Source organism: Lathamus discolor, chromosome 4, assembly GCF_037157495.1.
Source record: "Lathamus discolor isolate bLatDis1 chromosome 4, bLatDis1.hap1, whole genome shotgun sequence".
Classification (NCBI taxonomy): domain Eukaryota; kingdom Metazoa; phylum Chordata; class Aves; order Psittaciformes; family Psittacidae; genus Lathamus; species Lathamus discolor.
The window spans coordinates 22,993,360-23,005,811 of NC_088887.1; the positions used below are offsets into that span (position 1 = coordinate 22,993,360).

Genomic DNA, 12,452 nt, shown 5'->3' on the forward strand with positions numbered 1-12,452 from the left:
GCCTTAGCTGTCCTAATTGCCTCCCTACATCCTCTAACAACTGTCCTATATTCCTCCCAAGCGGCCAGCCCCTCCTTACATAATCCATAGATTCTCCTTTTCCACTTGAGTTTGCCCAGCAGCTCCTTGTTTAACCACGCCGGTCTCCTAGATCCCTTACTTGATTTCCTACTCATTGGGACGCTCCGATCCTGAGCTTGGAAGAAGCGGTCCTTGAATGCTAACCAACTATCTTGAGCCCCTTTACCGCCTAGTACACTTTCCCATGAGACTTCCCTTAGCAGTTGACTGAAGAGGCCAAAGTTGGCCCTTCGGAAATCCAGAACTGTAACCAGATGAATGCCAACCAACAGAATTTTCACCCCTGCACAAAGAGGAGCGGGTAACTGATTCAAGTAAAATTGTGGGCACTGAGACAATGCATTGGGGTAGGTTGAAATAGTTTCATACCAAGAACAGTAGTCTACAAAGTGTGGCATGGGAAGAAGATAATTTTTGTACACTTAAATATTTTTAAAGTGGTGTTTATTTTCTCTTTAGCTCATCCTTGTTCAATTTATATTTCTGTGTATGTTTTCTAATGTATATAATATACTAGTGCAGTAGTACATGTATATAATTAAAAAAACCCCACCATATATAGGGATGCATGCTCAAAATGTCTTTACTGATGAGGTGCATGACAAAAAGTTTTGGAGACCTCTAACTTGGAGGACAAGTGGGCATCATCAAAGCAAACCTGTTCTATTCATCGTATTAGAAAGAAACACATCTAGAAGGTCTTCTCTCTCAAAAGTTATAATGAGGGTAGAGTTTTCTTTAGCCTAACATGATCTGTGTCACAGACAGAAAAATATAGAAGGCAGAAATAAACCAGAGTGACTGTATAAAGAGGTCTGAGGGGAATCCATGGGATTTTCTGCAAATGTTCACAGGTGGTAACTAAAACACAAAACCTGAAACTGCTCTTTTTATTATTGCAAAGAGCATATTTTTGGGAGAGGAGAGGCAATATCTTGTAGTAAATTAACTAGTAATATTAGAAGAAAAATACAGACTTTTGAACACCTTTTTCAGGTCTGGATGAGTAACTTGCACATATGATATAAGAATAATGTTTTTTCATTTCTCAATTCTCATCCTGTATAAACTTCATTTAATATAGTTAATTTAATATGGTGCTGCCCCCTACAAATGTTTTCTTAATTCCTTAGACTGTGAGAACTCAAATGACAAATTTTGTATGACACAATTTTTTCCAACACACAAAGATTTTGTTTCTTTGTTTTGTTTGCAGCACTCTAGTGTTAAACTGTCAGTGCCTGAGAACTTCTGCTAAAGGTACTAACTGATAGCTCTGCTATCAAAGAAACTTTCAGTTCAGGAACAGCATTTAAGGTGTATTCCCTCTAGGGATTATTTCCTTTGTGCTTTCATGCACAAACTGGCACCATTTCTGCACGGTAAAGCAAACTTTTACTTTTAAAACCTTCCCAAATGACCCTGTTATGTAGCTGAACTGATCAGCCAGTGGTTCCACTGAGGCACACTGGGGAAGAAGAGAAAACAAAAAAAGATAGGTGCTGGCAATGAATGATTCTGTATCTTCATTTGTAATGTTTTCATTGGGTGACTCTTATTCTATGGAGGGCTATTTTTCCAGGGGAAGAAACAGATCCAGGTGAAATCTGCAGAGAGTATTTGAAATTATATAAATAAAAGGAAAACACGTCTCTTTCCTCTGGCTGTTTATGAGCAGCTGCACACATTATATTGATCAGGGCAGATTAGAAAGAGGCCACTATAGTCTTAATTCAGTAATGGAAGTAGCAATGGCTGCAAAATTTTCCAGAAGTGATTCTCATTTCTACAAGATTAAATCTTTTAGGAGAAAAACTTACAAACTTTCCAGCATTAGATAATTCACTGCAATTTACAGTAAACAATTCTAGTTCTGCTTAACCAATGGTTTAAAATATAGAGGGAGGTTTCTGGTTGTTTGTGGGGTTTTTTGATTGTTTGTTTCGTTCGGTTTTGTTGTTTGGGGTTTTTCATTTCTTTTAACATTTTATAGCTTCAACTTCTGATAGTTTTGCCAGGCACACTAAAAAAACTATTACTGACTTTTTTGTTCCCTATTGCCATTACATGTATTTTATGGTCTTGCAGCTCCTTAGCTCTCTCTTCAGTAAAACAAATTGACTGACCTTCTGTGATACATTTCACTGAGAGAGGCTTTCTAATTGCTCAGTGATTTTCATGTCCCTTTTCAGGTTTCTCTCAACATATCAAAACTAGATACGCTATTTCAGCAACCAGCGGCAACTCTAGATGTGATGCAACTTCTTTCCTCCTTGTGATTTCTCTGTTTATGCATCTGAGGTTGCAGGAAAGCTGAGGGTTTTGGCCACAGCACCATCCTTGGTAGCTGGCAATCCTCTGTGACCCATTTGTACTTTTAATATTGTGCTTCCCAGGATAAAGCTTTATATCAGGTAAGTATAGCCTCCATTTTTTCCTCTTAAATGAATGAGCTCATCGATGACCTTCCTTACTGAAATGCATGTTTGCTTGTCCCCAGCTGTCAAATGATCAGGTCACCCTGTACCAGCGCTCTCTCCATGTCATTATTTACCCTTCCCTCAGGCCCTATGTCATCTGTGAAGTTTATCAGCGATGCTCTGTTTTCTTCTAGGCCACTGATAAAGGTGTTAAATATTTTAGTAACTAGCATAAATCCCAGGCAGACCCCAGAATACATCCATTACATGATGAGGTGTTGGTGAGATGGTTCCATGATCTGGAGAAGTGGGGTATTTAGGCAGAGGTTTATTCTTTACATATAATTTATAATTACTTTTTATTAAAATATTTTTATTAAAATATTATTTTGTTGCACCAAGTCAGAGAAGTTTCTTGTTTCTTGTATCACTGCTTTCACCTCTGCCATCCCAGCTCCTTACCTTACTGCAGAAATGCTTCCTGGTGCTCTGGGAGAGGAGTTAGTTGGGATCATTCTACAGAAGCCCTCAGCAACATGAAAACCTCGGATGCAATTGTTTTTCCCTGAGTATGTGTTTGCTAGTTCAGAGGTTGGTAAAATCAAAACTGAGTGTGGTGGTCTCTCAACCAGGGCAGTTGTCAACTGCTTTTAAGAGTCTTCATGTAATTCACATGGGTACCTGTACCAGGGATGTGGGGGAATGTCCAGTTTGGGTCATAGAGTCAGTCTTCACAGGTTTTGCAGTTTTTACCAAGTATTTTCTTTCCCTTACTTGGTGTTTTCCCAAGCCATTCAGCCAGGATACTGTATTACCGTTTCTACAAGCGATCAAGGGGGAGGAAAAAAGAAATAAATATGAGCTTTATGGCTGCATGGGGAGACAAAATAATTGAAATTCATAGAATTACAGGATCACAGAATGGTTTGGGCTGCAAGGGACCTTAAAGGCAGGGACACCTTCCACTGGACCGGGTAGCTCAAAGCCCCATTCAGTCGGGCCTTGAACACTGCCAGGGGTGGGGCAGCCGCAGCTTCTCTGGGCACCGTGTGCCAGTGGGGTTGTTTGTGTTTCTGTAAAAAGGCCTGGTTACCTGAGCAGGTGCAGGACGCCAGGACCATGACTCCAGATGCCCAGGCACCCATGTCTTCCAGGTGTGCAGTTATTTCAGCATGAGTCAGCGCTGCACCTCACGCCACGATGGTGCTGAGGTGTGGAGGCGCGGGGCTGGCCTGCCAAAGTTTTGGCGGGGCGCTGCTCTGGGGCCTGCGAGTGCCAGCGGCGAGACAGGCACCAGAGAACGCGATGTGGAGGAGGCGAGGTCCTGGCGCAGCCGTGGACACGGGGCGTCGAAAGAGGAGAGTGACGGCGCGGGAGGCGGTGGGAGACTACAACCCCCAGCAGGCACCGCGGCGGCGCATGGAGGGTGCAACGTGGACTACAATTCCCATGGTGCCATTGGAACGGAGCGCCGTGGCTGTTCTGGGGAGGGCGTGAGAACTACATCCCCCAGCGTGCCCCGCGCGGCGGGGAGGGGGAGAGGTGTGCCTGGCTTGGGGCGGGGCGGAAGCGGCGCGGCGGGGCCGGGCCGGGTCGGCGGTGGGTGGTGGGTATGGCACCGGGCCGGGCGGGTGTCGAGGGTGGGAGGGGGCAGAGGGGTCGAGGGCTGAGGTGCTCTTCCTAGGCTGGCTGTCCGCCTGCCGGGCAGCCGCTCCCCCTCGCAGGGCTCTCTCCTCGGAGGCCGGGGCGCTCGGTAGCGCGGTCGCGATTTGTGGAGATGGTGCGGGCGGCCTGGCCCGTGCCGCGGCCTGGCGGCGGGGGACAAAGCGTGTCGGCACTGCTTGGGCGGCTGCGGCCCGTGCCGGAGCTCGGCCCCGGTAACCGGCCGGCTGCGGGGCGCCGGGCTGGCGCGGGGCGAGAATCCGTCGTGCAGCCGCTTACCCCGCGGCTGCTGGCCCACCCGAGCGCTGGGGTGGTGGTGGTGGGGCAAAGCGCTGTTGGCCCGAGGGCTTTTGAGTCATTGCTTCTCCCGTTCTTAGTGTTTTTGCTTAATGAGGTTTTTGTGAAATGATGTCCAAGTGAAATTACGATCTCAGGCTGTTTAGTTTGCTTTCTATTCCTAGATCATGGTTTGTGGACTGGCGGTGTTGAAGAAACTGAATGAATGGAACAGCTAGGGCAGTCAGGAAGTTTGCATTTCATGCTCTCCACTTGCCACATGTCACGAATCACGCTGTGTCTCTGAAGTAACCTGGAATCATTGGAGCTGTGCATCCTGAGGGACCCCGAGGACCTCTGAAGGTAAGAAAGTGTTCCATAGCATTATCTCCTGTTCTGTTTTTCAGCTCTGCTGACTTGACCTTTTTTTTTTTTCTCCCTCTTCAATGAAGTGCATGCATCTAGTCTTTCCTTTGAATGCTGCTATTGGTTTGGCCTTTGCCTTCTCTTTTATGAGCTGCTGCTTTGAACTTTTTATACCTCGCTCCTTTAAAAAATGAGCATAGTTATAATATCCTGTGAAACATCTCTGCTTGAGTGCCGGTTCACTAGTGCCTTGGCTTGTCTTGTATTCATTGCGTTTCTTAGTTTCAGCCATAACTCATTTGAAATAATTTCTGCTGTTACGATAAAATGTGCTGGCAGTGTCATATGGACAGACCTTCTCTAAAAACAATGAAGGTTCTTACTGACAGTCTATAAAGGCAAAGTATTTCTGTTATCAATGTTTATGTCTTTGTAATGTCATCTCTGGTAGTAGTAATGTTATTTTTTTATAAGTAAGCTTATTTTAAGTCACCTTCTACATATTGTTCTGCATAGAACCTTTTGCAGTGTGGCATAATCTTGTAAGCATGCAGTGTCTTTCTTCGTGGTCTTCTCTGGTAACTATTTCTTACTGACTGTGCTTACTACTCCTGTTGAGCTCTGCTTGGGGCTGGAAGGATGGTTCTCTCTTTAACAGGGAAAAAGACAACCTTTTGAAAGTGGGGGGCTGGTAAATGAAGATGCAGTGGATATACATAGTGAATGGGCAGGGTAGTCAAGTCTGCTATACTGTGGCAGGAGAAATGTCCAATGTAAAAGTTGCCTAAAGTGCCTGAAGTTCTTAATCCTTTTTTTTTTTTTTTGTTAAGTAGTTGAAGTGTTAAGCAGAAACATTGAGGGGACCTTTATTACAAGGAATTGGGGATGTGCTCTTGTTTGACTCTGTCTTGTCTGTACTGGAAATCCATGTGTGTTCTTTCTGGGACAAAAGCCACACAGCCACCTGCTACATCTTGGGGCCTGCTGTCTGCCTGTCCCTGGAGCTGTGCATTACAAGGATCAATTGGCAATAGCTGGCCATGTCCCTTTTACCCAAGTGGGTAATGAACACCCGACAGTGCCTTAATTTACTGTTTGATGTTTAACCCTTCATTTTGCCTGTAAACTGCTCTTCGTTGCCAGCTAACATCAAATCTGCCAAGTCTACTGTATGCCAATGCACAGAAGGCTGGCCAGAAGTGTCTGGTTGCCTTTTAATGATTCTCTGAAAGAGGTATCTCCAGCACCAGTGTTCTGTACCTGGTAGCAAGGATGCTATATCTGAAAGTAAGATTTTTGAGCCAGTTCTTTTCTTTCTCTGTATTGGGTACAAAGCTGATAGGACTTTATTATTTTAAGCATATCTATTAAAAGTCATTGGCAGCAAACCAGTGGCCCAGTAATGTCCTGCTTACATTCTTAATTATTAGAGCCAGACACTACTCTGAGGTTGTAGGTTCTTGTGATTCCTCTTCTCAGAGAGAGCCCATTTTTAGAGAGAGGAGTCTATTGCAGAGGGTTCCTCTTGCAGTGAATGTGACTGCAATATACTTGAAAATCCAGACCAGCCTGCTCACCAGCCTGTTCTGCTGCTTGCCTAAAGAGTGAGTTACCAGAGGATCTGCTAGCTCTGAGCTCAGCTCAGCAGGAGCTGGGCAGCAACACCTTTAGCCCTGGAGATGCCACTGATCCTATTTGCTTTGTGAGAAGTTTGTGAAGGAGAGGGGATCTCTCGGTGAACTCACTGGGGATAAACAGGGATGTCATATCTATACAGCAGCTTGCTCTCTCCCTAGTCTGCTTATCCAGTGTCCTGTGTACCTTGACTGAGATGCTGGGATATCACTGGAGAATGGAAGTACGTAACCAGGAATTAAACACTGCACAGAGAATTTACTTTCAAGTCTGGACCTTATTCTACGTTTTCTAAGTAAATAAGACCAGATATGATGTTTTGCCTCTCAGTATTTGCCCTAGCTTATGAAAGTTCATGGCTTGTGGATTATTACTTAAATACAGTTGTGGCATGCGAACTTTGCAGTATTTTAAGTAGGTGCTGCTTGTCACTTCAGCAAAACTCAGCTCTGCTTCTGCTTGTTGCTAAGGATGCAGTTTAGGGTTGAATATTGCAGAGCATGTACCTTATTTAATACAGAAATCAAGCATAGGGAATGATATGGGTACACAGTATTACTCCTCCACAACCCTGTTAGCCAGTTTCAGCCAAATAGAGGGAAAGGAAATAAGAATGGTGTTGTAAGCAGCAAATACAAGTGCCTTTGAAACTCCCTGCTTTAATTTGCAGTTGTTTCATAGTGCAGAATTTCCCACTGGCAGGTCTGACTTAAGCTTTCATGTTTTCCCCTGTGAATGTAGTGTTTAAAGACATTTGCTGTTTCCAGTTGCAGTTTGTTCAGTTGAAAGAAGTTAGACCAAAATATTTTGATCAGCTTATGTGGGAGAAGGGAGGTGGAACAAACAAGAGACAAGAGCTGATTAGACAGCAGCTCGTGCCACTAGAGCAGCTCTAGCTGCTGAGTTAACTTCAGTTGAGCTCTTTTTTTTCTGGTAAGTGCATCAAGCCTGATTCATCATAATCCATAAATGTAATCAGGCGCAGAAAATGAATGATAATAACAGGCATCTGAGAGGAGCCCTCTGACGTACTGCACTATCTGCAAAACATCCCATGTGTTAGTAATCAATTACTCATTAAAGTCACATTACTGTCATAAGTGTAATCATGCATTGTATCTGTATTTCCTCCATGCTTCCTTTGATCCTGAATTTATATCATTTGTGAGCATGACCCTGCAAGGAGGGCATAAGTGACCCCTAATACAGGGAGTCAGAGCAAAGTCCCCATGCCAGCACATGCAGGCCTTTCATTTTTAGAAGTCTTGTCATTTTGTTCCCATGGAACAGAGCACCCCCTCTCCCCATTCCCCGCCCCCCCCCCCCCCCATTGTTTCAGTTCTTCAGAAATACCACTCTGTATATTGTGGCATTATTGCAGCATTTATCACGATTTCCAAATTGGCCTTTCAGTGCTTCCTTCATGTACTGTCTCTAGCGCCTGGATACATTTCTCTGCTTCTCTAAAGGCATTCTGGCACCTTGGCATGGCTGCCCTTTGTGAACAGCCTGGAAGAGCTTTTTTGGCATGCTTGTGGTTCTTAACCTTTGGTGTAAGCACAAGTTGGGAAAGCTGTATGGGATGGGAGTTTAAAAATAACTTCTACCCTTGCTAATCCCTTAAGGAAAGATAAGTGTTCTGCCTGGGTGCTGTGGATGGATTCTCTGCGGTTCTCTACAATCAGGATCACAAATGGCAGTGAGCTGTGCCATCTGCTTTGGGGACAGAGTTGCTGTTGCTCTGTCAGTTGCTGTCTCATGGAGAGCAACTAGCACAGTGTGGTTGGGAGAAGGGTGATACCAGTGTCTTGAGCTTGCAGGTCCAGTGGATGCTGACTAGTACTGTAGAGTTGCTCAGTGTTCCTTTGATTCCAGCATGTTGAAAAAGACATGCACATTCTGAGGGAAAATTGCATAAGAGGAATGATGTCAAGAGTTTGACACTGCTAGGATAACTTTAGGTTTACTGTCAGAATAGGTATTCACTTGGCTCTCTCTTTCCCTACAGCAGCAAGGGCGTAATGATGGACAACCGTTTTGCTACAGCGCTGGTAATTGCTTGTGTTCTCAGCCTCATCTCCACCATCTATATGGCAGCTTCCATTGGCACTGACTTTTGGTACGAATACCACACCCTTTACCCAGCTGAGAATGTCAGTGAAGCTGGTAGGAGCATCTGGGACGAATTTGTCAGTGAAGAGGCAGATGAGAAGACCTACACAGATGCGCTCTTCCGGTGTAATGGCACAGTTGGATTGTGGCGGAGATGTATCACTGTACCCAAGAACTCTCACTGGTACAGCCCACCAGGTATCTCAAGAGCAATTAACACTTCCCTAGCTTGCCTGGGGTGGTATGTGCGAACTTCCTCAGAACGTGTTCATGCCACTTTCTTCCTCCAGAAAGCTTATTTGGTTTTGTGGGTTTTTAGTAAAGACAGTCTAAATTTTTAAAGAAGCAAAGGAAGCAGAATGGTCTGTAGCTGTCAGTGCTGCAAACTCTGGATTTGACACATGATAGTTGATCTAAATGAAGTTTGGTATAGCTTGATGTCTTTTTATTTTTTTGCATCTGCTGTCCTGCTGGGGATACAGTTATAGTTGCTCTGCCAGTCACTGTCTTTTTAGGAGAAGTCCTGGGACCCAGCAATGGAATAAAGGTACTGCTTTATCAAGGGAGCACTTCTTTTATCCAGCCATTTGTTTTGCTCACGTCACAAGTGTCCCACTGTTGTATCAGCACATCTTGAGCTCCTTGTACTGTAGTGATGGAGGTAGAATGCGGTATTTGTGTTCTTTTTCACAGTGGTTGGGGTCTAAAAATGTGTGGTGAGCAATTATTTCAATTGCTTCAAAGTAGATTTTTGGAGACTTCCTGTGTGTGTGCAGCCCTTCATTTTGAACTCTGTTAAAAAAAAAAATATACTTTCAAACACTTTTTCTGGAGAAAAACACATGGCATGAAATACTTTTTTTCTTTCATGAAAATACTTACTTTAGTAGACATTAAACCAGCTCTGCTCAATAGTATTCTCAAAGCAAAATCTGAGACATAAAAGAGGAGAAATCTATTGCAAAGAAGCAAGTATTTTGTATTCTTTAAATAGTCCTTGCTATCCCATTTTTGAATGAAGTGTTTAGTACAGTTCTACATTCTGCATATGGAGATAAGCACAGCTGACTACAAGAATATGTAACAGCATAGTTGAGCATCATGTGCCACGTTTCTTTCCCAATCTGCCAAGCATGACACAATTCTCTCCGGATAACTTGGGTAAGCTTGAAGATTCTGTGTGTTTAAATGCTGACTGTAGTAAGTACGTCATAGTAACTACATTGAGATCCTACAGGTCTCGACTGTCATCTTGTGGATCTGTTTTGAAAGGTATTTTTTTCTCTCAATGGAATTCTAAGGAGCTTCCCAGCTCAAATGGTTGGCAAATGAGGAATTGTAAGAGGGGTGGGGGGAAGACACCTAATGGTAATTTTTAATTTTTTCCCCAGAAACAGATATGATTACAAACTGCATCAGTTTTTCCCTCTCTGACCAGTTTATGGAAAAGTACATAGAGCCTGGAAATCACAATAGTGGCACGGATTTAAATCGGACTTGTAAGTGTCTTTTACTTCTGGCAGGTAAACAAGTAGGATGGGGAGGGGAAAAATGTTTCTCAAATACAGTCACTAGTAAGGAAAGCATGTGTATCTTGCTCTGCATTTCTTGGTTTTTACAGTAGCACAAGCAACAGGTCAAAGTTTAAAGGGAAAACTTCAATGTGTTAGCAAAGGTTTTGCTCATGAATGCAGTACAGGAATTTGCAAGTTTACAAATCTTCCTACTTCAGTGGAGTCTTTGGTCCTTTTTAGATATGAATGTAAAACATCTGATGAAGCAGAAGCAGTGTGGGTAGAAGGGAATATAAGACAGTGGGAGAAGATCAGTTTCAAGCCCATCTTCAACAAACTTGTCATGTGTGTTTCTTCCATGTGCAGATCTCTGGCGACTGCAGTTTCTTCTGCCCTTTGTCAGCCTTGGCCTCATGTGCTTTGGGGCTCTGATTGGGCTCTGTGCTTGTGCCTGTCGCAGCCTGTACCCGGCCATTGCCACTGGAGTCCTCCATTTCCTAGCAGGTAGGCCTCCTGCCATCCACCACTTACCCTCCATCCTCCAGAAGCTCATAGTGACAGTCAGAGCATTTCAGCACTGAGCTCATTGTCCTTTCCTACTTCCTTCCCCAGGGCTTTGTACGCTGGGCCTTGTTGGCTGCTACGTAGCTGGGATTAAGCTGCTCCATGACAAGCTGCCCCTGCCTAACGATGTGAGGGGTGAATTCGGCTGGTCCTTCTGTCTTGCCTGTGTCTCAGCACCTTTGCAGTTTATGGCAGCGGCTCTTTTCATCTGGGCGGCTCGTACCAACAGAAAGGAATTCACTCTCTTGAAAGCGTACCGTGTAGCATAAGTGCTGCTGCTGAAGTACTGGGTTTCCATGTTATAGCCCCTGCTGTCCTCAACCCTTACTACTTTTTTCTTTTAGTCAGGATTTTACCTTGTACTCTGTGTGCTTCTTGCCAGTTGAGACAATTTAGCCTACAGGCCCTGAAGACAAAGACCTCTGGGTTAAATGACCAAACTCTGCCAGAAGTCTGCAGAACTTGAACAGGTTTTTTAATTGTTGGGGTTTGCTTTTTTTTAAGAATCACTATTATTTTTTAAGCTCCAATGGGTTGCTGACTATCCCCTTGGTTAGGTGTACATGCCCCTTCCTAATTTTATTACCCTGTCAGCCTGGAGGAAATAGGAGTGGTGGTGTGGTGTGGAAGAGACATAGGAAAAGGCGCAGGTATAGGAAAAATGGGAACCTCAGTGCGCAAATAATAATCAGGAGCTGTCTGCTGTGTGACCCAAGTAGGCAGGACCTACAGAAAGCACTCAAGAGACATGGGGGAACTCATAAACCTCTGTTGAGGAAATACTGTAGCTCAGTCAGTCCTGTAGCCTAGCTTTGGGTCTCTTATTCCCACTAGTTAGTTACTTCCTATCTATGGCTTCTGCCAGAACTGATGGCAGGCAGAGCAGCTGGCTGTGAGAGAGCCTGCACAGCACAGCATGCTGAATGCAGGCTATGTGCTCTCTTGTGCCAGGGAATGGGATAACTTGGCCCACATGGAGCTTTGTGCTGCTCTAGCTACACTGCTTCCAGGACCCAGGCTAGTTTGGTATCTGCACTACCTGTGGTTGTACGCTCTGATCTTAACTTGTGGTGCTTTTGCTTGCTGTGAAATAAGGTTTTCCTCTCTCTTGTGTTGAAAATGACCCCTCACGAGTTTTTTTGTTTTAATTTGGTTTAGTGTGTGTATATGTACATATATAAACTTAACTAGTTTAAAGCTCACCTGTTTATCCTATATAGCACACAACAGGTTTTTTTAAAAGGTGCTGCTCTCTTCCCATCTTGCCCCAAAAGTATTGTTTAAATGAAATAATAATAATAATTAAAAAAAGACTCAAAAATTTTCCGTGTTGCATTAATCTGATGGGAGGGTGAGGGAATAGTCTGGAGTGAATTTTACTTGCAGAAAGAAAAGCCAATGTCCAGATCATTCTCTGTTTTCAGGGAAATGACACCAGAAGCAATGAGGTTAAATTTTACTTTTGTAAATGCAGTTCTTGGGCTCCTGCTGACTTTAATTTTCTCGTGCTCAGTCACTGGGGAATGAACATCCCATAATCTCTAATTAGCTCACACTTCTGCACGTATTTCTTCTGAATCACTGCAGCTCTAGCCAGACTGGGTGGCATGTCTTATCTAGAAGACAGTGTTCCAAGACTAAGCTGTTTAATTCTGAGGCTTTAACACCCCTCAGTTCCTTACTGCATCCTTAATATAAGAAGTATGCCTTAGAAGAAATAAATCTGGCAAAACGAGTACTTCTTTGATGGCAGGGATTCTGTGAAATACTGTTGATGAGAATGACACAGAAATAGGCATTTTTGTCTCACAGCTGGGGTTTT

At 43.9% G+C, this 12,452-nt stretch overlaps 1 protein-coding gene across 7 annotated transcripts; it reads left to right on the forward strand.

Moving 5' to 3' along the window:
• The first annotated feature begins 1,294 nt into the window (after positions 1 to 1,294).
• Positions 1,295 to 11,951, forward strand: CLDND1 (claudin domain containing 1). 7 transcript variants are annotated; one of them, XM_065676703.1, is made up of 7 exons: positions 1,295 to 1,341; positions 2,274 to 4,043; positions 4,625 to 4,802; positions 8,449 to 8,750; positions 9,944 to 10,051; positions 10,433 to 10,570; positions 10,679 to 11,951. In XM_065676703.1, exons 4-7 carry the CDS (start codon positions 8,462 to 8,464, stop codon positions 10,897 to 10,899), a joined length of 756 nt encoding a protein of 251 aa, XP_065532775.1. In that variant the 5' UTR covers positions 1,295 to 1,341; positions 2,274 to 4,043; positions 4,625 to 4,802; positions 8,449 to 8,461; the 3' UTR covers positions 10,900 to 11,951. The 7 variants fall into 7 exon arrangements, with proteins under 7 accessions (XP_065532775.1, XP_065532776.1, XP_065532772.1 ...); XM_065676704.1 differs by lacking the exons at positions 1,295 to 1,341; positions 2,274 to 4,043 and adding an exon at positions 4,046 to 4,100; XM_065676700.1 differs by lacking the exons at positions 1,295 to 1,341; positions 2,274 to 4,043 and adding an exon at positions 4,059 to 4,107.
• The last annotated feature ends 501 nt before the right edge of the window (positions 11,952 to 12,452 follow it).

Bases quoted from the DNA above. Each gene is read 5' to 3' on its own strand.
- CLDND1 (XM_065676703.1), top strand. From the start codon at position 8,462: ATGATGGACAACCGTTTTGCTACAGCGCTGGTAATTGCTTGTGTTCTC. The intron at 8,751-9,943 runs GTATCTCAAGAG...TTTTTTCCCCAG, and splicing joins TCACTGGTACAGCCCACCAG to AAACAGATATGATTACAAAC. The intron at 10,571-10,678 runs GTAGGCCTCCTG...TTCCTTCCCCAG, and splicing joins AGTCCTCCATTTCCTAGCAG to GGCTTTGTACGCTGGGCCTT.